We start from the raw sequence: 24,680 nt of genomic DNA on the forward strand, positions 1-24,680 counted from the left end.
GGGCACGATTCTCAGCTGGGGTGGAAGAGGCATACCTGCTCCTACTCTGGCTTCGAAAATAAATCAGAATTGGAGAAGTGGGCACTGATAGAATATTTGGAAGAGATTAAACTGGAGAGTAAGGATCCTCTGGTGGATGGGGGATGTTTGGAGAACTAAGTGTCATTGAAGGCTTCTTTCAGAAGGGTCTCAGTGGTGTTTCGATGCTGGGTGCAGGGGTGAGTTGTGCCAGGTGCTGCACAAATAAATAGCAAAAGAAATTCCTGTTGGGTTCAGCAGCACGGCCCTGGGGGAGCTGTGCAAAGGGACGAGGGGGCTGGGATGAGGTGCAGGCGACGGGACATGCCAGCACTAGCAAAGGGTATTTGTGAGCCCTGTGGCAAGAACGTTGAGCTTCACCCCTTCACAACAGGGCAGTGTTTTGCCCCGTGCCTCAGTTTACCCATTTGTAAAGCAGATCTAACAACCTGGTGGGCAGCAGGTGATGTGGGAGCTTTGCACCTATGTGGAGGCTGCCGTCGGTGAGGATTTATCATGCTGGAGCTGGGGCTGCATGTTGCAGGGTTATTAATGCAACACAGCCCCGCTTCCCTTGGGCAGGATTTGTGAGCTCGGCAGGACAGTGCGAAGGGTCACGGATTGGAGAAGAGAAAAAAAAGGTCAGTGCTAAAAGGCAAGTTTCATTTCAAGGAAGACAACAGCTAAAGGACTAGAACTATCAAACAAAACCACAAGATCACATCAGATGTCAGGGCAGGACACGTCTTGTTTCTCCCTCTCGAAAGGGCTTATCAGCGCAACCAATCACTTTAATGATGTGGCAGAGGGAGGAAGAGGATTTGACTCAGAGTGAGATGAAATTTAGTTCCTAAGACCCTTCTCTTCCGCTGCCGGAGACCAGTCACCTGTTCTGCAATCAGCCAGAGATAAATCATATCCTGCAGCGGAAGGTGCTTAGACATGATTTTGCATTATTTTATCTTACTCTTTCCAGTGAATCTACGCACTGTAGTGGGAGAGGGGGAGAGAAGGGAGGAAGAGGAGGACCCCAGCAAGCAGAGAGCATCCCCGGTGCCCATCTCAGCCTCTGAGCCCTTGCACCGAGGGCGATGGCAGCGGGAAGGCGCTGAGCAGCCGAGCCCCGTGCTGCCGTGCCTCCTCGCACGGAGGTTCCCAGCCAAGCACAGCCCCAAACTGGGTGCGGGGCCAGGCAGCGGCTCAGCAGCCCCACGCTGCCCGGAGCCCGGCGCAGTCCCCCTGCCCTCAGTCAGCCCCCGCACAGCTCTGCTTCTCTGCCTTTGGAGGAGCAGCGTTGCAGAGAGGATTAAGGGTGCCGTGCAGGTAGCGTTGCTCTGGGGCTCCTGCTTACAGCGTCGTGCTGGCAAAGCTTGGCAGGGAGCTGTAATTATCCGACACACCAGCCAGTCTCTGGCGAGGGAGCTTGGAGCTCAATCCTGGGATCGGGGGGTGTTAACATTCAAATGTCAGGGCTCGGCTCCAGCTCTGTCCTAGGGCAAAGGGGAAACCCAGCGCTCGGCATCCTCAAACCTTGGGAAAGTTTGGGTCTGATCTGGGTTGCGCCGTGTTACCGAGGGTGCAGGACTGGCTGGCGAAACGCTGCTCTATCCAGTTGGCTGCCTCGTGGCCCCGCGGCATCAGATACGTCTCATATCCACCAGCTGTACCACGGCACATTCCTCACACAGGTCTGAACCCAGCAGATGGTCCTCCCCATCCTGGGCAGAGTATCCTCAACCAGTGTCACCCAAAGGAATTTGATGTGCTTGCCCTAATGGAACAGGTTATTAACTGGGAAAAACCAGCTATACTGGTACCACGCAGGTCCCATTTCAAGTTGCTAGATAGCAGGGATTAACTCACTGTAAATTGGCATCACTCCACTGATCTATGTAGCGACAGCTAATATATGCAGTTGCAAATCTGATCTCAGACATGACTGAGGCAATACCAGCTGGATGTGCTTGAGATCTGTCTGCTTCCTCCCAAGCACCCAGCTTTGAAATCTTTGAATCAGGGGCTTTGCCTAATTTCATGAGAACTGGATCATAGCCCATAAATGAATTTTGCCTTCCTGGAAATGGGAGCAACTGCAGAGAAGTCAGCAAGGCTGGTGGTTTTTGCACCCTGTTATGAAAGCTGCTATATTTCCCACAGATGTGCACCGATCTGCTTGTTTGTGACACATGGGGTGAAATTTTCAGATCTGTAAATCAAAACATTTAAAAAGCACCTAATTCCCTCTGCAGTCTCAGAGTCAGATTTTCAGAGGTGTTTAAGGATGGAAAAATGCAGAAAAGCACTTGCTGGGATTTTCAGCAAGGCACAAGGGGGCTAAATGCTTAAACCTGATTAATTTTACTCAGTCTATTGCTGAAAATGCCCCAGCTTTCCCTGTGCTGTAAAGTGCTTTAAATATCTTTGCAAATCCAGAAAGACTCAGTCTCGCTGCTGAAACCCTGGGAATGGGGAGCCCATGTCCTTCAGGGATTTGTGCCGAAGTTGCATGGAAATTTAGGTGTGAGGTTCCTTTTGACTTGAACACGGGCCCTGGCTCTCACATCCCAGGAGCTTTTGGAAATGCTACCCTAGATTTCTGCTTAAATATCTTAATTAATGCCTTGCTTTGTTTTCCTTCCAGAAAACTTAGTTTTGGGGTTTCCCAGTGTAATAAAAGGCCACAACAGGATTTATCAGAAGCTGCCCCACTTGCACAGCCTCCCATCGCAGGGTGGGCAGGGAGAGAGGCAGAGGCAAAATCAGGGGACTAACCCAAAAGCGAGAGGAGATTAGGCGCTTGCAAAGCCAGCTAATCAATACCAGGCTGCCTCGAATGAACATCTCTCCCGCTGCTGGAGCTTCAGACAGTAAAAAACCTACTGTAAATGCAACATATCTCTGTGCTTCCTGCCAGCTGGCCGGGAGCCAGCCTATTTCCTTCAAAAAGAGGGATATTTATTTTCATCCTTTTAGAGGCAGCCAATTCATCTCAGACCACCACCAGCTAAAAAAGCTTTATAAATTAGCAGTCTTTTTTTTTTTTTTTTTTTTTTTTTAATTCTCTCCCCCACCCCCTTAAATATTATTTTCCTTTCGTTGTTCAAGTCGGTGTAAATCCTCTGCCAGGACATGCGAGCCGAGGCGCATTGCGACACACTCCCCTTTCTCTCCAAGTTGGAGAAAGACAGTAGCGGTAGTGTCTCACGAAAGCCAGAGGAAACCAAAGCAAAGCCTCGCTGTGACTGATTCTCCTTCCAAATGGCGTAAGCAGGCCAACTTCAAACATGTGAATAATGAGTTATCTGTGCTTGACTTTGTTCAGCAGCAGAAGAGACGGTTTCTTCTAACATTTTCCTCCTGCTCCCTCCTGTGAACTTTTGGGCTTCGACTTTTAGAAGTGGGCTGAAGTAGCGTTGGCACTTGCGGGCTGCTGCTGTTCACCGGAGCTTGGTGGACATCTCCATCATCCTTCATGGAGACGTCATGTTTGAGGCCCTTCCAGCTGCCGGCGCTGTGGGCAGCTCGGTTCCCGTCTCCACGCTGTCCTCCCCTCCCTTTTCCACTGGCCGTGGGGCTCCACCAAATTCTTCTTGGCTGGGAATTTCCCATGGTGAGTCTTGAGCCGGAGGTGGGTTTCCAGGGAAAACCTGAGGGGTGTTCATGTCTTGTGTTATAGGTGTGCAAAGATGAAACCACCCCAACATCTGCTGTAAGGGACAGGCCTGCTGTTCCCATAACACAGGCGTTTCACATGTGGCTTGTTTCTGGAGCACATGCTGGGACTTGATAGTCTAGCCGAGACTCAGACTGGGAAAAAATTCAACCCTCTGTAGAGGATTGGCGCGTCTGTCTGAAGTACCTATTTTGAGGGCTACAAGAGGGATTTGAAAGGTGTTTTGCGCATTGAGCTGGAGTTTTATCCACTGCTGATTGCTTTCTTGTGGTCCATTCTCATGGACGTGTAGAGACTAAGCCACTGGGTTGTGTGCAGTGTGGCTGCACGGGCTGCTTCTGGTGAGCTCCTTCTCGGCTAAGCCACAGCGTTTGGCTGTTGATATTTGAGCAGAGCCTTGGGTGGAGGATGGTGGGAGCTTGCCGGTGGGATGCTTGGAGCCTTGCTTTGAAAGTGGATGAGTTGGGGGCCTCTGAAGCCGCTGATGGCTCGGCTCGAGCTGCTGCCCCAGCCCATGCTACCGTCTCCTGGTTCTTGTCTCCTCCTCAGTGGAGCTAAGGAAATGATCTGCAAATGTGTGTGTTAATGAACATCCCCCTCGAGCTGAAACGCTCCGCGTTTCCTTCGCTCCAGCTTGCCGCCAGCGGTTCGCAGCGAGACGCCTGGGGAGGGCCAAGCCACTTCCCACCATCTGCTCTTCCGTCCTTTGGTAGCACGGGGCTTCAGCGGGGAACGGGGACAAACGTGTCACCCAAATCCGAACCCACTGAGGTCAGAGAGCAGCCTGCGCAGCTCCCTGTGTCTCCAGACTGTAACCCCATCTACACCTAAGCACAGATAAATCACAGACTTCCAGGCACCCCAGAGAGTGGGTTTTTTCAAATCAAATCTGCCAGTTCTGAGATTTTGGCATCCGTCAAGCCATGAAGTTCCCAAAGCCCCTTTCTAGCTTCGATCAACTTTATATTCTGCATCTCGGTAGTCTGGGGAAATAAGCTGCTTTTGGTGAACACCGCGGACACCCCCCCCAGTGCCTGGAAACCCCATCCAGGTCCCAGCTTTGGAAGCCACATCAGGTTACACACTCCTAGAAGGAAGAGCAGGGTCTGTTTGGTCCTTAAATGTTTTAACGCAGAAAGCATGTCTTTAAATCATAGCTTTGAGAGCTGGAGCTCCAGTGTGGCACACACTGTTTCGCTGTCTGCATTCCAAGGAAACACCCAAAACTTCCAGTATGCTTCTTATTACTGGCCTAAAGTGTCAAATTCACATCAGCTCTTCCAGCTGGGAAGTGTTCAATGGGATCGTTTGTTTGATATGCTGATACAGATCTTGTTATTACATCAGGATCGTAGGTGATCTGTCAATGTTTACATCATGTCATGTTCAATATCAGAGTTAACTGATTCGGAAACCCGATCCAGCGTTAAAACCCTTGTGCTGTTGACAGGAAGTGCCTAAGGTCAGTAGCTGCCATCATTTTATAGCACTAAGGACTGTCATTTCCATAAATATTGACCTGCAAGCCAGTGCTAGCACAGCTGGAAATGCAGTGCAAAATCTCCAACCCAACAGCAGGTTTCGTGCCCCAAAATTCACAGGTCAGGGTGATTAAGGCTTCTCAGACAGATTTCTTAGCATGAGGTCTGGAGCTGTTTGAAGTCGATTGAAAAATCCACCCACTGGCTTCAGGAGGCTTTGAGTCAGTCCTTGGGTTAAGCTAGAAACCACCTTCCTCTTCTCTAAGGTATGAGCTATTGTTCACTTGACGGCATTGGTTTCCTCTCCGTGACAGCTGTGGGTAGATGGGGAAGGGCTTTTAATGAAGCCAACCGCTGCAGAAATTAAAAAGCTCAGGTTGTTCTGATGAAAGAAACCCATTAATAGCTATTCTCTCTTGCGTGACAAAGTCTGACGTCCCTAGCTCTAAGTGACAAGTGGCAGGAAGTCCTGGGGAGACAGCCTGTACCAAGGAGGGCTGCCAGTCCAAGCTGGTGGTTTTTAACTCGTTCGCTGCCTTGTTTCATATGGTTTAGTGCTGCTGGGTCCCACCGTGGAGATGGGGTGGGGTACAAACCAGAGAGAGTCCACGAGAGCTGGGAAGGGTCTTGATCCCACCGCAGCTCTCCTCTGGCCTTTTACTCCTAAATAAGCCCCTGGGTTTGCCCTGACTTATATTTGCATCCAGTATTCTACTTTCTTTTTATCAGGATAGTTTTTGGGTTTTGGGGTTTTTGCTGGTAATTGCTGGGTCTCCCCACAAACCAGACCCTTTTAGAGAGTGTAAGTACAGCGCTGCTATTCACTTGAGGCTTAAAAACCCCATGGGGCTGCGCCTGCGTTCAGACAGCATGGGGACTGGAGCAACCACAGTGCAGCATGATGAAGCCACATGAAGCCCTCGGTTAAGTTGTACGGCTGAATAATCTTTAAAAACATTATCAGCATAGAGATCACTTGATTTATTTTTCAGGATTTTCTCCATCACATGCCAGATACTACTGCAGGATAGGGTTTCAGCTGAGATAGAGGCAGAGAATTTCATTTCCATTCAATTTCTGTGGCACTTGGTCTTTGAAGTCCTTTTGGCTTCTCTGCTCAGCTCTGCCTGAGAAAACTGGTTAGAGGAAAAATGCAAACCTATTTTTCTTCTTCTGTGCTCAAATATATACTGAAATAATAAAGTGTGGACCAAAACAAGACACCTCACTGCACACGTTTTGCCCCTGGGGAAAGCACAAATACCGCGTGACAGATGCCACTCACGTCTCTGAAGGCCCTCAGATAACGCAGAGATGCCCAAGGTCTAGGGACACACAGAGATTAGAAGAGATTGTTTACGGTGTTGATTTGAGGTTTCTTTGGTTTGCTTCACACAGCAGGGAAAATACATTTTCAAAATACCGCTGGGTTTTGCTTTCAGCTGGGAGTGCATCCTTACTGAGTTTTGCTCTCTGGCGTCAGCACGTTTTTGTTCAGTTTGGACTTTAACACACCCGGGAGCCTGGGGAAGATAGAGTCTGGGGAGGGGGGTGGATCTCACCCAGATGTGGAGCTCCCAGGGGAGGGTCAAAGCCCCTCAAAATCTGTGGCTGGGGGTGGTTTGCTGTTGGGACACCCGCGGAGCGCCGCCGTGGCAGGGAGCTAAGCCGGGAGCGTGAGATCCCCTCCGGAGCCGATGCTCTCCCCTCCCGTCCGAGCCACCCGGCGTCTCCGCAGACAGCCTGGCAAGTGCAGCCTGAGCTCGACGAGCCAAGCAAACGCGAGATCAGAAGATATCAGACATCAGATTTAAAGAGGGGGAAGTCTGGGGACTTTCTGTGACTTTGCTATAAATTGACACCGAGCTCACGCTGCGCAGATGTGAAGGGGGGACGGAAGGGGGGTGCGAGCAAGAGGTGGCTGCGTTTTTCACCTTTTAAACGCGTCGCTTTTCTTCTTAAAAGCCACAGAGAACTGAGCTCAACTTGATGGATCTTGGGCTGTAGGGCTGGATCTGATAAGGCCCAGCTCTCAGAAGAGCCGCAGAAGGGTTTCTTCCCAGCTCCTCTCCTATCTCCACGGCGTGCCTGCACACCTCCAGTGCCCCAAGCTCTGCTCTCGATTACGCCGGGATAAGGTGTTTGCCACCTTGGGAAGGTCCTTTCATGGCAGGTGCAAAGAGCCGGGGGTGTTGCACGGCCGTCTGGCTGCGGCAGGTAAAGAGCAAGGAGAATCCAAGGTCTGAACCCGGCACTGATGTAAAACTGAAACAGCTCCGGCTTCTCTGGAGTCCCTCCAGCTTTGTGCGGGTGTAACTGAGACTGGAATCGGGCCCAGAGAGAGCGAAGCCGTTTGGCGATGATTAATATAGTAAAATGCGAAAGTTATGTATCAAGTGTATTTCATGCGCCTCTTGCCTCGGGACAATTAGCATAAATTTAATAATTATTGCCCTGTGCCAGCAGCTGCTACCTAAGGAGCTGGGAGTGCTTTACAAATGCTCATTAGTTGCTACCCTGCCTGGGGGAGGTAGGTGAATAGTCTCCCCATTTTACGGGTAGGAAAAGAGGAACAGAAAGAAGCAAAGTGAGATGGCCAAGGTGTGGTACCAGGGCGGGCTGCTCCCATCCCTCCTCCTGCGGCTTCTCCAGCCCTTCTTGGCTCTGACCCCGTTGGATGGGCAGAGCTGGGGAGGGGGCTGGAGTAAGACGAGAGTTTATTCTTTGTGCACTCGGCAAACGCTGTAGGAAATACGAAAAAATCAATGTTTCCTTTGCTGGCTCCCCGCTCACCGCCCCGCCAGGGTTTCTGCTGCCTTGCACGTGTCTCCCCTCCTTGTTCAGAGTGAGTGAGGGCTGGTGCAGGCTGGTTGCCTGGCCACGGCACAGGGCATCCTGACCCCAGCTCCGGGATCGGGTGCTGACTTGCCGGATGATCTGGAGCATCCCGCGTGGGCCAGTCTGTGTCCCTTCTGCGGCGGGCTTCGTCTGTCTGAATCGTGAGGTCTTCCCATGTGTGTGTGCCATGCAAAGCCCCCCGGGAAGCTGATCTCTGCCAGGGCTGCCACGCATCACCCCCATGCAAATAACAGCAAACCACGAAGACGGAGGCTGCGCTGATTTTGTGTGTAACCGGGATGCTCTAGCCAAAGGGTAACGGATTAGACATCAGACTCTCTTATCATGTTCCAGGGCACAGACAAAAGCTAGAAGACCAAGCCAAACCCTTCACCGACCGCTACGGGGAGCTGGAACGGCTGCGCCAGTCCATGAGAGTCACGCCAACAACACCCAACCCCCGCGGATCCCTCAGCACCCCAAGCCACTTTGGGTCCCAGGCTCAAACTCCAATACAAGGTAACTGGCTGGGTGACCCAGCCTGGTGTCACACCCCAAACCCTCGTGCTCCCCACACAGCTGGGCAGGGAGTGGAGCCGTCCCGGCCGAGCAAGCTTCCCTCCAGGTGGTATTTTAGGGCTGGAGTCCAGCTCCCCCCTGGGCAAGGAGCCCTGCCTGGGGACAAGCCAGGGAGGGGTTCAGTTGGGTTCCTGGCAGCCTTTTTGCACCCCTTAAATCAGCAGATGGCTGCTGAATCATAAACCCAGGCGATTTTGCTCTGTGCACCATTAGATTTGGGGTCTTAGGAAAAACTGAGCAGTTTCAGCAGGAACGCGCGGGAGATCAGAGCAACACACTTTGAACCCAGCAGCTTCTTTGACATGAAGGCACCCGTGTAGACGGTTAAGCATCAACTAGAAAGGGTGTATTACACTTTACATGCTAATCCAAATGGTTTCTTATCTTGTTGCATTGTGCTTATGCCAAGTCTGGTGATCCATCACCCAGCTCCAACATAATTCCCCACACATATGCACACCTGCATGGGCGCACGCGTGCGCACACACACACACACAGAGGCTTTGCTCTTCCCATATTTGCCATCAGCATAGCTGAGCCCCCGGGGCGTTCCCCGTGAATCCGCATCGCGGCTTGCTGCCAGGAAAGAGGTAGGAATTGCCACCAGAGCTACCCAAGAGAGGTCAGACTGCTAACTCCCATGCACCGGAATTTCTGCCCCAAACTGAGCACTGCTTGCCTTGCTGCCCCCGGCTTTCTGCACTTCTCAGCATGGCCACATGCCACCAGGATGTATTAAGAGAGACCGTTCTTCTGCCCGCACGTGAGACGTGCTCTTTTTTCCATGCATTTTTAATCTCAGTGGTGTTTTCCTTTGAAAATCAGTAGAAATAGTAATGGAGACTTAAGGGATAGTATTTAAGCCGTTTTCATTTTGATTTTTGGTTGGAAAATCGCCCTTCTTGGAAGGTTTCATACAAAAAGTTCCAAATGCCTTTGTGTTGCATTTTCAGAAGTGATGTAGACGTTTGAAAACCTCAGTGTCATTGGCAAAGAGGGTGTCTACGGCGCAAAAACATGTTTGAAAATGTAACCCGAACTGCAAAAGCTGCCCCGCTCCTCCCAACCCAAAATTACAGTGAAAATTTAATTTATTTCTCATTGAAATGCAAATCTTTATGCTTGGAATTTTCATTGATATTAGCACGGTTTATGAGAAGAACCCAGGCATTTTGTGTAGGATTATCATTTGATTTTTGTTTAAAAAAGCAAGAGGGAGAGAAAGAGCTTTATAGGGTCATCCCATTGGCTACATAATAAAGAAAGAGATTCTTGGGGGAAGAAAAAAAAGATGCGTATTTTAAATTAGCACAGTCCCCTGTAGTGCCAGAAACCCAAAGAGCGTTGTTTGGAGCAAAGAATCAGGTGATGACACAAATTCAACAAGAAAAAAATGAAACTGGCCACAAGCTACCGTCCGTGCCAAATTCCCAAATGTCAAGTGACAGCAGGAGTGGAGACACACAAAATTAGCCATCTAAAATCATTCTTGCGGAGTGAATCCAAAGTACCAGGAATGCTGCAAAAAGCAGTTCGTGCACACTCTGCTCTTGGCTCCCTTGTTCCCAAGTTGGAGGAACTGTCTTAAAATTACTGTGGGTTCTTACCAGCGTAACTGGCAGCAGAATCAGCTCAGTAATTTTAATCTCAGCCCTGTCCTTTTGACACAACGCTGACTATAACCAATCATAATAATAATAAAAAAACCCACCTCTTTCTCTCACACACACATGGCTTATTCACAAAGATCATAATTTTTACCCAAGCAAGTGGAGCCTGGCCTGTGCCAAGAATAACACAGGAGTTAACAGGCCTGTAATTCTCACAACTTGGCACGTTCTTAGGTAACACACACGAGAAGCCAATTAGCAAAAAGCATAACGAGATATCAGTTAGGAGGGATGAACAGGGCAGGCTGGAGTTTATCTGGCCCCTGGTATCCTTTACCTGGGTGCTTCCCAACCTTAATGTTTTTAGCATCCTTGCATCCCTGTGCAGGGATTCAAAGGGGGCCAGCGAGAGGCGGCGGTCTTCCCTCCACGATCACCTACGCCCAGCAGCCCTCCGCTCGTGTGCTGGAGGTGGCTGGCCTCCCGGTTCTGCTGACCCAGCAGTTTGTGCAAACGCTTCCTAATCCACTTCTGGTAACACCAGGCTGTGGAGCCGAGATGCTCAAAACAGCCTCGGCCACCGAGGGAGAATTCAGGCACCTCAAACCCCTGAGCACAGCACGTGGGGTTGGGGCTTTGAAGCTGACAGGCACGTAGGAGACTGTGTTTATCTTTGGGAAGAATTAGGGTCCTTCGGAGATGTGTTTGCTCTGGCCCAGTCCAATCTTTCCTCCCTGGGAGCAAAGGCTGTGGCCACAGTGGAGATCACAGCAAGGACGCTGGTGTAAATGGGAGAAGACTCTGGCCCTCGGCCGTTTGCAGAAGACTTTCAGTAAAGCAGCCCCTGGAGGTTATAAATAACCCCCATGTAAAATGATCATCCTGAGGTTAAATGGTCTCAAACCAAAAACCTCCCGGTAAGAGAAAACCGATCGTTTCTGAAGGGCATGCCAGGAAACATGGGAGGAGAGCGTGCTCAGCACCGTGGCCAGGCGGGTCAGATCCTGCTCTCATGCCGGTTTCCCACTGCCCAGTGTCAGTGTATTCCAGTGGCTTCAGTCTTACTTTACCCCATGCAGATGGGCAAACAACTTCTTCCCATGCCTGTCTGCAAATGGGACAGATATTTGCCTCCCTCCACAGATGACATTTCATTCCCATTTCCACTGCTCTGGGAGGAAAAAAGGGTAATTCTGGGTTTCACCCCAGTGTATCTGTGATGAGAATCTGACCCAGTAGCCAGGCAGGTAGGACAGGCAGACCCTCATCTAGCTGGTGCTGCTCCCCGGGCTTCAACAGAGCAGAGCCGTTTGCCCTCATTGAGGATTTGGCCCAATACTTCTCCAGTGAGGTCTGGAAAATCTGAGGTTTTGAAATCCCGGCTCTCCCGTCTCCGCAGCAAGACACCAAGCTGTCATTAGGATGGCTTGAAATGGTTCCTTATTACGGGGCACGCGAAGCCAGAGCCTTGCGTGCTTGCTTCATTTCGAGTTTTGTCTTCTAGCTTAAAAAAAAAAATCAAGTAGCTCTCAAAAGTGAAGCAAGATGTTAAAGGAACTGGCGTCTGCCCGCCTTCGGCTGCTTCTCAGAGCCCCCTTGCTCTGGGGAAGTGGGATGGTGACAGACATGCATCCTCCCGAGGGGAACCGGGATGGTCCCAGCAGCCCCCAATTCTCCGTGCGATGCTTTGCCCTTGCCCGTGTTTCGGCAGTGGTTCATGCTGAACCATTTTATTCCCATTCCAACAGAGGAGGACCGCCCATGCAGCCGGCTCCTGTGTTCTAGCTTTGTGGTGGAAACATCTTCAAGCAATTGTGTGCATTGTCCAGCAACATGTAGGGGCCTTGTGTACATGAGGACAATTGCAAAGTGATTCTAAATTTGATCTACTCAGTAACAGAGCAAACTGTTTTGATTAATGCACTTAACATCCCCTTGCACACTCTTCATACTGCTCCAGCGAAACCAAATTCCCCTGACTTCAGGGGGAGAATGGTGAACGCTGGATCCTTTTGCAAACTTCATCCTGCCTCCCTCTGCCTTAGTGTCTGCTGAATGGTTTGCAAGACATGGTCTTTGCTGGTGAAGAGCTTTCATACCTCCAGATCTGGAAATGGCTCAGCTTTAACTAGCTTGATTTCCAATCCCTTACTTAAAGCCAGTGCAATGTTTTTAACGTAGGTCAGTCATCAGCAGAATGCTTCACTGTATGCATTTGAAGTAAAATCTCTCTCTCTCTTTTTCTTTTTAAATATACATTTTTAAAGTATTACATTACTTTTAAGAAGCCTCTTGGCATAAGCAGTGAGTACCCTATTGTTTCCGAAATGCAACGTGGCTGCTCTGAGGTCAAATCCTGAATTATGGGCCCAGCAAATACACTGAATTGCTGCTTCCTAATCCCTGTCCAGATCGACTTATGGTTTCTTTAAAATATCCGTTTCTTAATGGATAAAAACATTCTACCATGGGCAGAGACTAAATTGTTTCCAAAGGAAGCTAGGCAAGCATTAGTGGGAAGAAAACATATTGTGGGATTCAGCTTCAGCCTCAAAGGAAGGAACACGCTTAAGATGGGTTTCCTGCCTGCTTTCAGGCTCCGCAGCCTTCGGTGCCTATCTTTAAACTGCTTTTCTGCTCCTCTCAATTACATCTGCCCGCTGTGCTGTGGATGTCCCTTAAATGAATTTGGTCTGTAACCGTCAAAGATGAACCACAGGGCAGTGCTGGACGGGAGCATCTCCCCAAGAGAGAGTCCCAGCACCCGCGACCGCTGCTTTTGCCGCTGACGTGCAGCCGCCTCCGTCTCCCAGCCACAGCTCAGGGTGCCGAAGCGCTGCACTTCCTACGAAATAGCAGACGAACAACACAGCAGACCAGTGAGCCCGGCTGAATTTCCCCCAGGCTCCAGGGATTCCATCCTGCCTTTGACATGGGATTTTTCGCTACGCTGGAATCCTCGTTGCCGGTGGGGAGCCTCCAGCCCAGGGTCCCGCTGCAGGAGGGCACTGGTTGTTGGAATTTGGCTGTGGTGCAGCCCAGGAGCAGCAGAGCAGGGCTGGAGCCCATCTCCCATCGCCCCGGCAGCCACCCCTATCAGCCTGCTGCTCCGCAGTGGGTTTCCCATGGCAGACTTGGCCTGGTCCAAACCTGCTCGGCAGGCAAGGTGGTCTAGCTGCGGGCTGGGTTATAAATTCAGCAACTTCCTTTTATGTAGTCAGGGCTTGTTAATTTTTTTTAATACCCTTTGAATACAGGTGAAGAGCAAAGCGCAGGCAGGCCAGAGGGAGTGCCTGCAATCAAGGGAGCGTTTCCCGTTCAGCCCACCCACCCGCTCCAATTAGCACCGTTAGCTTATTCATTAGCTTTGTGGGATGGAGTGGCGGGGATTGAGCCCGGCTGATGCGGTTTGTGCTGGGCAGGGGGATGTGGGCAGAGGAGGGCTCTGGGGATGGCGAGGGGAAGGGAGACGATATCGCGGGAGAGGAAGCTGGGAGAGCCTGGCTTGTTTAGTCTAGCAAAAGGCAGGCTGGGAGCAGAGCTGATTGCGCTGTATAAATACATCCAGGGGGTAAACATCAGGGGAGGGAGAGGAGCTAATGTAAGCTATGAAGGATAGTGCTGGCATAGAGGATGGGACGAAACTGGCTCTGACTAAATTCAGACTGCATGCTAGAAGCAAGGTCCTCCCAGGAAGGGCAGGATGGGTCTAGAGAACGGCTGGGAGCATCCACTGGAGCCTGAAGAGTTTGCAGAGGAAGCTGAGATGCGGTGCATGATTCACTCAGCTGGGAATACCTGGGAATTTCCCTGCCTCGCTACCCTGCCCGCCTGTGTAGACCGGGAGGCTGTTGCCCAGCATATGTGAGGTCTTATTAAAAGTGCTGGGAGAGGACTCAGGAGAGCGGAGTTAAGGTTTGCGATGCTCACCGGGGTAGGCCTGGGGGGCTGTCTGCACAGCAGCACATGGTATTGGAAAAAAATTAGAAAACTGAGCAGCAGACGTGCTCAGCAATCTTGAGGTGGTGCCTGGCGATGCTGTGATAAGCGAGTGTGTGGTGTTGTGTTTTGGTTTGGGGTTTGGGTTGTTTTTTTTTTTTTTTTCATACTCTGCAGAGGGAAGTACTTGTACCCAGTTTGTGAGCTGGTTATATCAGATACAGAACAATTGCTCCATGGGCGTGTAACAACGGATGCTGATCACACCCTCATTTTTTTTCAACACCTCCCCTCCTCCCCCAAAATAAATTTTGCTCTCTTTTTTGTGGGGTGGGAGGAAGGGGCCGTTTTCTTTTTTAGTTGGCTCTGACTTGGAAACGAATGAACTTGTTAACATTTGTGACAGAGGCGTGAGAGCGTGCCTGCATGCGTGGGTGGGGAGGAGAGCAGCGCCTGCTCTAGAGATGAGCTGTGTCTTCAGAGATCAAATGCATCTCGTGCACCTTCCCGTACAGAGCAGATTCTCTCCATCTTTGGCCACCTGCCTCTCCGTGCTCCCAGATGGAGCCATTAAGATCAAGGGAAGGAAGCAGAAAGAAAGAGAGGTCAAAAAAATGCTGAAAGACAACTTGAAGTTCCAAGCATCACAGAAACTAGTAGAGAAAAAATATCCAAAAGTATATACAGAGAGAGAATTTCTGTCCCCGCTCCATCTCACACATGCATGTGTATTATATACATAAGCATAAAGTATCATTAGTGTTTACATTGTCGTCAATCATCATGGCATAAGACAGGAAAGGAGGTTTTTTTCCCCTAGGCTATATTTTTCATGACAGTTTTGCAAGGCACGTATATGCATATAAATGAAACGGTGATATATGGCCAGGCTGAAGATATTTATATATCCTATACACTTGGAGAGTGCCACACTATCAAGTTCCCTTTAAATTTCCTTTATTCTGTGTGTACCACACACTATGAGTATTTGTGTGTGTTGTGTAATATACACACATGCCTAGTTTATTGCTGACTTTATTCAATAATATACTGCATGTTCCTTGCATCTCTAAAATGGGGACTGGAGGGTGATCTCTGGGGTGCTGTGGAATTGCTCAGGGTCCATACACCACTGCACAGCCCCAGATGATCTGATAATCTCCTCCTACGCTGGTGTTGTGCTCTGCACACATGCCCTGGGTCAGCTGCTTGTATAGTTGTCCCTCAAAGCTCTTTCCATGCTGCAGCACTGAAGAGGTCCTGACGTTTCTTTTGCTGCCCTTTCCTCTCTCCAGGCAGAACAGGTATTTTCCTGGGATAGGAGGCAGTGGAAGCCCCCACCACTTCGCTGGGATGGGTGCACATCAGTGCCGTTAGTCCCTAAAAGCTCTCGCAGGGTCCATCGCCTCAGCTCCACGAAGGCTTCCAGGGATCTCAGAGCAGACCCACCAGTCTTGACCCAGCAAGGGCGCAGGGACCAGTTTTACTCCATCCAAGGCAGCTCCCAAACCCAGTGTGGTCTCAAGGGAAGCAGCTGAACACACCCAGAGAAACCTCTGTGGTCGGCAGCCTCTCAAACCAGCCTCCCCACCTCCATGCTCGTGACCAGCTCTCGCCACCCTGCCCAGCTCTGCCACAAACCAGCCGAGGTTTAGCTCCCATCGCTGCGCAGGCGCTCAGAGGCGGCTCTTTGCATTTATCTCCTTGCCATCCACTCAAGAAAAGACCCATATTGTCTCGGAGGCAAAAAGAAAGCTGCTGTGTCACTTGAGCACAGTTGTTTTATCTGGAAAGGGGCTGAGCGGCTTTGAAAGCCTGTTTCTATCCAGCTCCACGTGCAGGGAGACTTGGGGGTCCTCAAAAGGTGCAAATTGCAGCTGCACAATTAAATAACGGGGTGTGTCCCAGCCTCTGCCGTCCCCTGGGCAGCACAGACCTAACGAGGAGACAGTGGCATTACTAATCAGGGCTTTGACCTTTACATGGCTTTTATTTAATACACATTCCACACTTCCCCAAACTCCCATCCAAAACATTGACATTTCCGCTGATAGATTGGGTCAGATTTTGGAGTAGTTGGGGGACTCAATTCACTCTTACAATGGTTAAATTCTTACAGCTAAATGGGCTTATTCAGTTAGTGCAGCAGCTGGTGTGATTTCGAGAAGAAAATAAACATTTCCTTCAAATATTTTGATTGGCAACTGGACAACTGAAATACTCAAGCTCAGATTGCCAGGGTCCAAAAAAGCAAATGGGGGCTGGACAGCGAGTAAGCGAGGCAAACCGTAGTAAATCCTCCGAGGCAGCGCTACCACGCAGATGTGTGTGTGAGATGCGCTGGGCTCTGCCTGCGCTGGAGAAGGGGACAGTGAGATGGGATTTTTAGAGTACATTGTCGACTGTGATTTCAAAGGAACCGGCGGGGCCGAGGGTACAATTTGACCCGCTTCTATTTCCCTGGTATTTGCTTAGCACTTTGCTTGCTCTGGGTTGCTGTTTGATGGCTGGCTAAGCGTGATGGAGGGTTGCTTTGCTGCTGAGTTAGGTGGTTATGGAGGGTGTTAACAACGATGTTTTATTTGGACCTTGCTGGAGGTGTTTCAGAGTGGATCTCCTCGGGTGCAGGGCAGGAGGGGTGATGCCCCTGGCCAGGGCGGCAGGTACGGGGCTGTGTGGCTCCAACCCGTGTGGATCCATGAAGTGGAGGAGAAGCCCTAAAGCGAGGGCCGAGATGGAGGGGCACTGAATCAAGGGAGCTGAGGTGGAGGGGCAGCCATGAGGAGAAGGAGATGGGATGGAGGGGAAGCCCTGGGGCAAGGGCGCTGAAGTGGAGGGGCAGCCATGAGGAGAAGGAGATGGGATGGAGGGGAAGCCCGGAGGCAAGGGCGCTGAAGTGGAGGGGCAGCCATGAGGCAAGGACTGCGATGGACAGGTAGCCAGCCATGGACAGGTAGCCAGCCCTGAGGTGAAGGAGCCTGGATGGAGGGGCAGCCCTGAAGCGAAGGAGCCGAGATGGAGGGGCACGCCTGATGGAAAGGAGCCGAGCTGGAGGGGCAGCCCTGAGGCGAGAGCTGCGGTGGAGGGGCAGCCCCGAGGTGATGGCGCTGAGCGGGAGAAGGGAAACCCGCCGTGAGGGCGCTGGTACGACGCACCGCTCCCCGCCGCGCTGGCGGCCCGGGCCCGCACCCTCCGCCGCCGCTCCCGGTGCCGGCCCCGGCCGGGCGGCTCCTCCCGCCGGGCGCGGCCGCGGCTCCCTCTACCGGCCGCCTCCCTCCCGCCGCGGGCCCGGCCGCCATTGCCCTCTGCTGGCGGCGGGACAGGGCCCGGCCGCGGCTTCCCCTCAGCCGCCCGGGCCCTGCGGGGAGCCCGGCCGGGGACAAGGTGGCGGTGATGAAGGAAGGGGAGAACCGCTTCAGCGGCGGGCAGCTCTGTGCTTTGGGCCGGGGGCCTGGGTGTCGCGGCGGGGAGCGGGGACGGACGGGCTTTGCCTCCCCGTGAGGGTGGGGGGGGGGGGGCACGGGAAGACAGACCGACATTGTACAGCGGAGCAGCCTGGTGTCTGCTTGCCACAGCCTGGGAACGCCAAACACCCCCCTCAGATAGCACAAAAATACACAAGTGGGTTTGGGGCTTGGTTGGGGTTTGTTTTGTTTTGTTTTCTTTTTAGCCTCAGACTGGTCGGGGAAAGCTGGGGGCTTTATTCTGGGCCAGACTTTAAACCCCAAGGCTCAGCAAAGATGAAAGCATGTCGGTCATGGTCGCTCGGATGCCCCACTGGCTCTGCGGGGCTGTGGGTTTCCCCGGCCAGGGCAGGCACCGCCGGGGGATTTGTTTTCTAAGGGATTTGTACCCACACACTCAGATTTAGAGAGGCCCATCCCTGCAGATGACAGGGGGGTTCAAAGCCTGGCGCCAGGAGAGCTCACCCTCTGTCCGCCGCTGTTCTGCAGGCAAGAGCCGGAGTGTCTCTAGACCTGACATCGCTGGGCTTTGCCCGCCACGCACGCAGCCTGTAATTAACACGCTTACACACTTGTGTCTAAATTAGTAGCAAGGACCCATTGCCAAAAGTTGCAAGTTCAGGCCAATAAAACACAGCCTCTAAAAAACCCCCCTTTGAGTGTGTTATAGAGGAAAAGGGAAATGTGCCCTGAGCACTTGTGTTTTATTTCGATTTGCATTTTATGGAATATTATTTATGGGCATGTGAAAGCTAATGAAGGAGCCTGGTCTTATCGCTGGAGATTGTCATTTGCTCTTGGAAGGTAGTGAGCGGCAAGCTGGATTTTCTGGGGGCTGGAGGGGATTTCAAGCCTGCTTTCTCTCAGTGTATGGGCCGCAGTGGCAGGGCTGTGTGTGTATAAGGAGGAGGAATTCAGAAAATAGCACTTTTTCTCTCCAGTCCAAGTTCAGCCAGGATTCTGTCCCATGGTCCTACATTATATTGTGATGTGTCTGGATTGCTAAAGTTACGGGCTCTGGTCAGGCTGCTTCTTGGAGACCTGGTCTCCAAACCTCAGCGCACAGCACACCTGACAGCAGTTTTGGTGCTGCTTTTGCAGTAGCATGGCTTTGGGATGGGGCAGAGCAGCCTCCTGAAAGCCTGAGATGTGGAATCAGGTTGGCTTGGCCAGTTGTGAGGATTTTGCGCAGCGTTGTGCTTTTCTAGCCAGCCCCAGCACGCTACCCCTCCGCACGGCGTGCAAGAGGGACAGCTCTGCGGCCAGGCAGCCGCTTCCACGCTCGGCTTGGCTGCATCCAGCCCCGGGTGTGAGCAGAGCAACGCGGTTCGTGACAGCTTTGAGCTGCTCCTCTCTTATCTTGCACCAAAGCCGCAGCCACGTTCACAAACCAGGTGCTCCCCCACCTTTCTCCTCCGTGGAGCCTGCGTGGGAAGGCAGGCGCTGCAGATCGCCCGCAAAATGGCTGGAGGGAAAGGAGGAACCTCCCCTCTCCTTCTCCTTCCAGGAGCCGATGGCTGAAGGACTCACCTGGGATGAGAAAGAGGGTTCAGATCAAATCCCCTTCCTGTCTGCGCCTCCAGAGCATGCCCTTGCCACTAGTTAGCTGGAAGGGATTAGCTGAAATATTTTTTCTTGGGGAAATGCTGCAGGGCCTTGAACACAAGCCCTGAGAAGTTAAAAATGCTTCATCATAATAAATATATATAAAATGCACATCCCTATGCATGCATAGCAAATATGAAAACGTATGAATGTGTGTATCTGTATATATATGCATATCTAAAGCAAACAAGCACGTTTATCATACTCCTCTCACACATTTTCTTGCCTGAGTTGATGCAAAATCCAGCCAATGTGACAAAAGTCACTGAGGCCAGATGACATCCCACTATCAAAGCACGATGGCCCTGCTTTTAACAAGGGAAAAATAGGGGTCTTGGGAGTAAACAGAAAGGACGAAGAGCCACCTCCAGCTGGCCAAGGCTTTGAGCTTGGGGCACCAGCCAAGCGCCTTGGTCTAGAACTGCCCTTTCTAGAGATTTTCATCTCACGAGGGGTGTTACAAGGCTGAGAAAGGCACAGTCATGGCATTTCTAGCCGTGCCCTCCTGCCTAACCACTGCCAGAGCTTGGTGTGGACCACTGAGGTCTTGAGGACAAAGGTTTTGTAACTCTCCTTGGAGAGCAAAAATCATTTCTCTCTGTCTCAGATGCGCCAAAGCCAGAGAAGTGCTGGGCTCTGTAAGGAAATGGCACCAGCCGTGGGACAGCTGAGAGCCACAGGAAAACCTTGAGGTCCTCAAAGGTTCTGCTGGAGTGGATTCCTATCTCTAACCTGGGTTTCCTGCGGGAGGTGGGGACCCGGCAACACTGGGCAGAGGCCCCTCTCCAGTTGCGAGCTGCCTGTGACCCACTTTGGGTTTAGACCCCCCCAAGAAAAGGCATGGGGGGGCTCCAGCACATGAGGGAGCTGACTAACATCCCCACCGTGCTGACCCAAGACTCCCTTCCCCCAGCAGAAGAGAGCCTGAATTTCTCACTCTCTTTATCCTCTTGGAAGGAGAAAAATACACAGAGAAATCAAGCAGAGGGATATTGTGGCTCCTAGCTTGGGAGTTTTCAGCTGTGTGTTTATCAGCTCCATCCCCTGATGGTATCAGCACGAACAGGCCACCCACAAGAAGGCTTAGCAGGCTGGTCTGGACTCCAGCTTTTCCTCTCTGTCTCCGTGTGTGTGTATATACACCACCGACTATCTCAGGGACCGGCCGTCTGGGGCCTGCATCCATCTATTTACTACACAGCTGATGTAATGGCTAAACATTTTTTTTCTGTGTTTATGGGGTGTGTTTTTTTAATCTGCCAGAGATGAATAGACCCCTAGAGAAGTCAGCTTAGTCGTGTCCCTTCTTGGATAGAAAACAACAAATTTTAGGACAGGAAATGGGAACAACTTAAACAAATGGGTTTAGGATTCTTGTATTTAAGTTCCCCAGCTCTCTTCCCTGCCAGATCCAAGAGGTGCTTTTCCCTCCGACTTTAATTCCTTGGGCAGGGATGACCCAGGCTATGGGAGAAACTCTACAAGCCTCAAGGATAGCGCTCTAACCACCCGCTTTCTTCCTCCACCCCAACAGGCACGTCAGATCTGAGTCCCTTCTCTGACCCCCGGCAGTTCGATCGCTCCTTCCCAACGCTGCCAGCCCTCACCGAGACCAGGTTCTCCGACCCGCGGATGCATTACCCCGGCGCCATGTCCGCTGCCTTCCCTTACACCGCGACACCCTCCGCCACGGGCATCGGGGGCATCAGCATGACCAGCATGCCCACCACAACGCGCTTCCACCACACTTACCTGCCACCTCCCTACCCCGGCTCCACTCAAAACCAAAGTGGACCCTTCCAGGCCAACCCCTCTCCTTACCATTTGTACTACGGCACGTCTTCGGGCTCCTACCAGTTCTCCATGGTGGCAGGCGGCGAGCGCTCCCCCACCCGGATGCTCTCTTCTTGTACAAGTGCCTCAGCGGGGAACAACTTAATGAATCCCAACCTGGGCAATCAGAACGACGGGGTGGATGCAGATGGGAGCCACAGTAACTCACCGACGACCATGACGACTACTGGGAGGATGGATGAGTCGGTCTGGAGACCCTACTAGGAGGAACTCAACCGGGCACCGATACCTTTAACTTAATCGGCCACCGTTACGTTACTCCTTTTGGTAATGAATAAAGCAAAATGATGTCTAGAGAAAAGGTAAACCAAAGTCCTCCAAACCAAAAGCAAACCAGGATCCTCTGCATGCAAACATGGGCAAACATCAAGCGAAGATGGACCAGGACCTACGTTACATTTCAAGATGAACATCCACGAGGCTTGAATTTGTCGCTTGATGTGGTTCCTTTCATATGTTTTAAGTATGTGGATTGTACATAGGGAAAAAAAAAAAAAGACATGGGGAATCAGATGTTTGTTTCTTGCAGAACACTTCTCAGTCATCTCACTCACACCTCTTCCCTACACAAAGCATTCAAAAGTTACGAAAAGCTCACCTTTCTTCTGCAAAATGTTTCAGAGAAGAGACGAGACCAGGGAGTCATCCAAGCCATCTCTCTGCCAATGCAGAAAGACTGAACTGAAAAAAAAAAAAAAAAAAAAAAAAAAAAGGAAAAGAAAAAAAAAAAGGAAAAAAACCCCCGTTGTCTCCTCTCCTTCCCTCCCTGCCCGTGTAGGGCCCCTGACCACCAAAGAGCTCCGGGACAACGCGTGGCACGTGAGAGTCTGGTTTACAGCACAACCGTGGGGACTCGGGCACGCGCGGGGGCTGCGCGCTCCTCGCGGGTCGGCCGGCATCAGCCATGTGAACAAGAGCTGTGATGTGATTATTATTATTTGTTGTTGACGACAGAGGTTGTATTGTTCATTTCTGTCATTGTCGTCACTTTTAAAACAGTAACGTGGTTGATCCCGCGCCTGACAGACCCCCCTTTCCTGTATGTTTACATATGAGATGTACTTTTTACGAGATGTGTTTTGTTTTGTTTTGTTTGCTCTTTTGTCCTGACCTCACCATTCAATTCTTTGCTCCTCTTAGCAAATCTCAGTGATGGTGGCTGAAGTGAAGGCGGCGTTCAGGACAATCCAAGATGTATGAGATGCACTTCCAAGGGCGTTAGCTGCAAAAGGGACTCGGGAGCCTTCGGCATGACCCTGCCACGGGTCTCTGGGTCTTCCTTTCATCCTCTCTGAGTGGCGACACATGCAGCTGGTGGCAAAGCATCATATTTCTGTTATGATTCTTTCCCATGTTTTCACCCAGAGCGGATTGACACGTGATGACTTTTTTTTTTATTAAGAAATGACACACACTTGTCTGTTCATACTGAAAGCTCTAACTGAGATTTGGAGAAAGGAGCAATTCCTACTCAGTCTCTTGGTGGTGGGAATATTGCAAAGCGATGTTATCTAGCCTTTTCCACCCCCTCACCCCTTTTCCTTTCCCCCAAGTGACCCAGAGCACGGGTATCTTGCTGTAGCTGCATAAGCTGAAGAAGGGGCACTAAAGGTACCGCCGGCCCGTCTGTAGCTGGTTGCCTCATGCAGCATTTGGGGGAACCAGGTCTCGGGCTCCACACGCCCTCGTAGCTGGTACCAAAGAGGCTGCAACCCCAACGGGACCGCGACGGGAGCTCGTAGGCAGCGGGGGAGGCGGCAGGGGCTCCCCCAAGGCCGGGTGAGTGGCCTGGCTCTGACGCACGCCGCGGGGTTACGTCGCCTCCTGCAAGCTGGCTGTGCTTTCTGCTGGCCTGGGAACTCGGGCTGGATTCGGGATTCCTCGTGCTGGCAGGGCTGAGGGTGCGTGGGCAGCTTCCCCAGGGAGCGTGTAACTGCAGTACCGCTGCCCTCCAGAGCCTACCCTGTGGCAGAGGGATGTGGCCAGCCCCCAGTGCCACCCGTAACCAAGCATTTTTTTTTTTTTTTTTTTTTTTTTTTTTGCATGAGCATAAGAAAATTGCAACCCCACAGCTGCCCTCCCAGCCCCTCTGTCCAAGTTACACCATTACAGCCACGCCGCCTATCACCAAATCTCAGTTGGCAGCTTGTCAGCACTCGGTTGAGGTACAGAGCGTTGTAATTGCACTACCACGTCAAGACTGGAGCAAGACATCCTGGCTTGGAAAGCTGCGATGACCACTCATGAGTTAAATAAGCAACAAGAAGAACAACTCTTTTAAATAATAATTAAAAAAAAAAAAAAAACACCCTACCCCAGCAAAACTGCAACCTTCACTTGCCTTAGCGACAGCGAGCACCTCTCCGGTGCTTGCCAGCTGTAGAAACTGGACCACGGCAGCCTGTGTTTTGATGCATTTACGTTTATCATCCGATCGCGCCACTGATTGAAAGCACAAAGAAAACAAGGCATTCGTAGTACTAGGTTAATTTAAGACTGTTCGTAGTGAATTTAAAAAAAAAGAAAATAATAAAAAGAATGGCAACGATGTTATTTTTATGACATATTGTCATGTGAAGGTGTAAATATATGCACCTCTGTTGTATGCAAATGGTCACGAGACAGGCCAATGTTTTTTGCTTTGCACTATAATTTGCTTTTTTTAAAAAATGCACAATTGCTTGTACAGTAAAACCCCTTTGTCTGGCTCACAGAATATTTAACTATAAAATCTAATTTTTGGTCTTATTTGTTATAATAATATAATTCTTAAATGTGTTGAAGGATCCGATTCTTAATAATGCTTCTAATACTTGTACGTGCAGGGTAAAATAACAACAAACAACTAAGGAGATGAGAGCAAAGGTCTTTGTAGATAAAGAAGGCTGAAGTTGTTGGGTTTTTTAATGGTGTCTTACGATGGACATTAAAGAAAAATGCTAGTGATACCAAATAATGTGGTTATTTGTGTAATACGCCAGCCCTACTTGAAGGTAATGCCCTATATTTAATATGTAGCCCATCTTTTTAACCTGTAGCACTTGTCACTGGGGAGGGGGGGAGGCGGGGGGGGAGGGAGAGGAAGAGGAGGGTCTGCTCCTGTTGAAGTCATTGGAAGAAGCTCTCGCTGGAGGAGTCTCTGCTGCGCTGGCTTCGATGAGAACAGAGCCGGGCTCCTTCGTGAGCGGGTGGAGATGGCGCTGGTACGAAGCCATAGCGAAGTGGTCAGTTCTGCTTTTCTATTATCGGTGTCGATGTTCTTATCCAATGTACGTGATTATATCGTCAGGCCTCCGTGTAATCATTTTAATGACTTTCCATGTGGAATAATAAACATACGGTTACAAGTCTCCCCGGTGCCTTCCGCCTGCTCACTTCTTGCCCGGGGGGAGCAGATCTGTGCCCCGGTCCGGAGGAAGGTTCCTCACGCTGCCCTGTCTCCAGAGTCTAATTCAGGCACCTCCCTGAGCCCCCGGATCTGGTGTCGGGGAGGGCAGGCCGGCGCCTTCGCAGGGCTGCAGGGAGGTGATGGGTGGGGGGACACCCACCCCCCCACCCCCCAGGGGCTGTGAGAGCTGAGAAAACCCCTTTAGGCTTCTCCAAGGTGGGGCTGGACCAC

The 24,680-nt window shown here is 51.1% G+C and overlaps 1 protein-coding gene across 1 annotated transcript in view; it reads left to right on the forward strand.

The window, feature by feature from the left end:
* RUNX3 (RUNX family transcription factor 3) overlaps positions 1-24,411 on the forward strand; it is a 41,469-nt gene extending 17,058 nt beyond the window's left edge. Inside the window, exons 4-5 of the mRNA XM_033003302.2 lie at positions 8,365-8,529; positions 20,742-24,411. Coding sequence (XP_032859193.1) covers positions 8,365-8,529; positions 20,742-21,265 — 689 coding nt within the window. The 3' untranslated portion in view covers positions 21,266-24,411. The remainder of the gene's footprint in view (positions 1-8,364; positions 8,530-20,741) is intronic.
* Positions 24,412-24,680: the final 269 nt, after the last annotated feature.

The sequence above is a fragment of the Tyto alba genome, unplaced genomic scaffold, assembly GCF_018691265.1.
Source record: "Tyto alba isolate M040663 unplaced genomic scaffold, T.alba_DEE_v4.0 Super-Scaffold_20, whole genome shotgun sequence".
NCBI classification, from domain to species: Eukaryota; Metazoa; Chordata; class Aves; order Strigiformes; family Tytonidae; genus Tyto; species Tyto alba.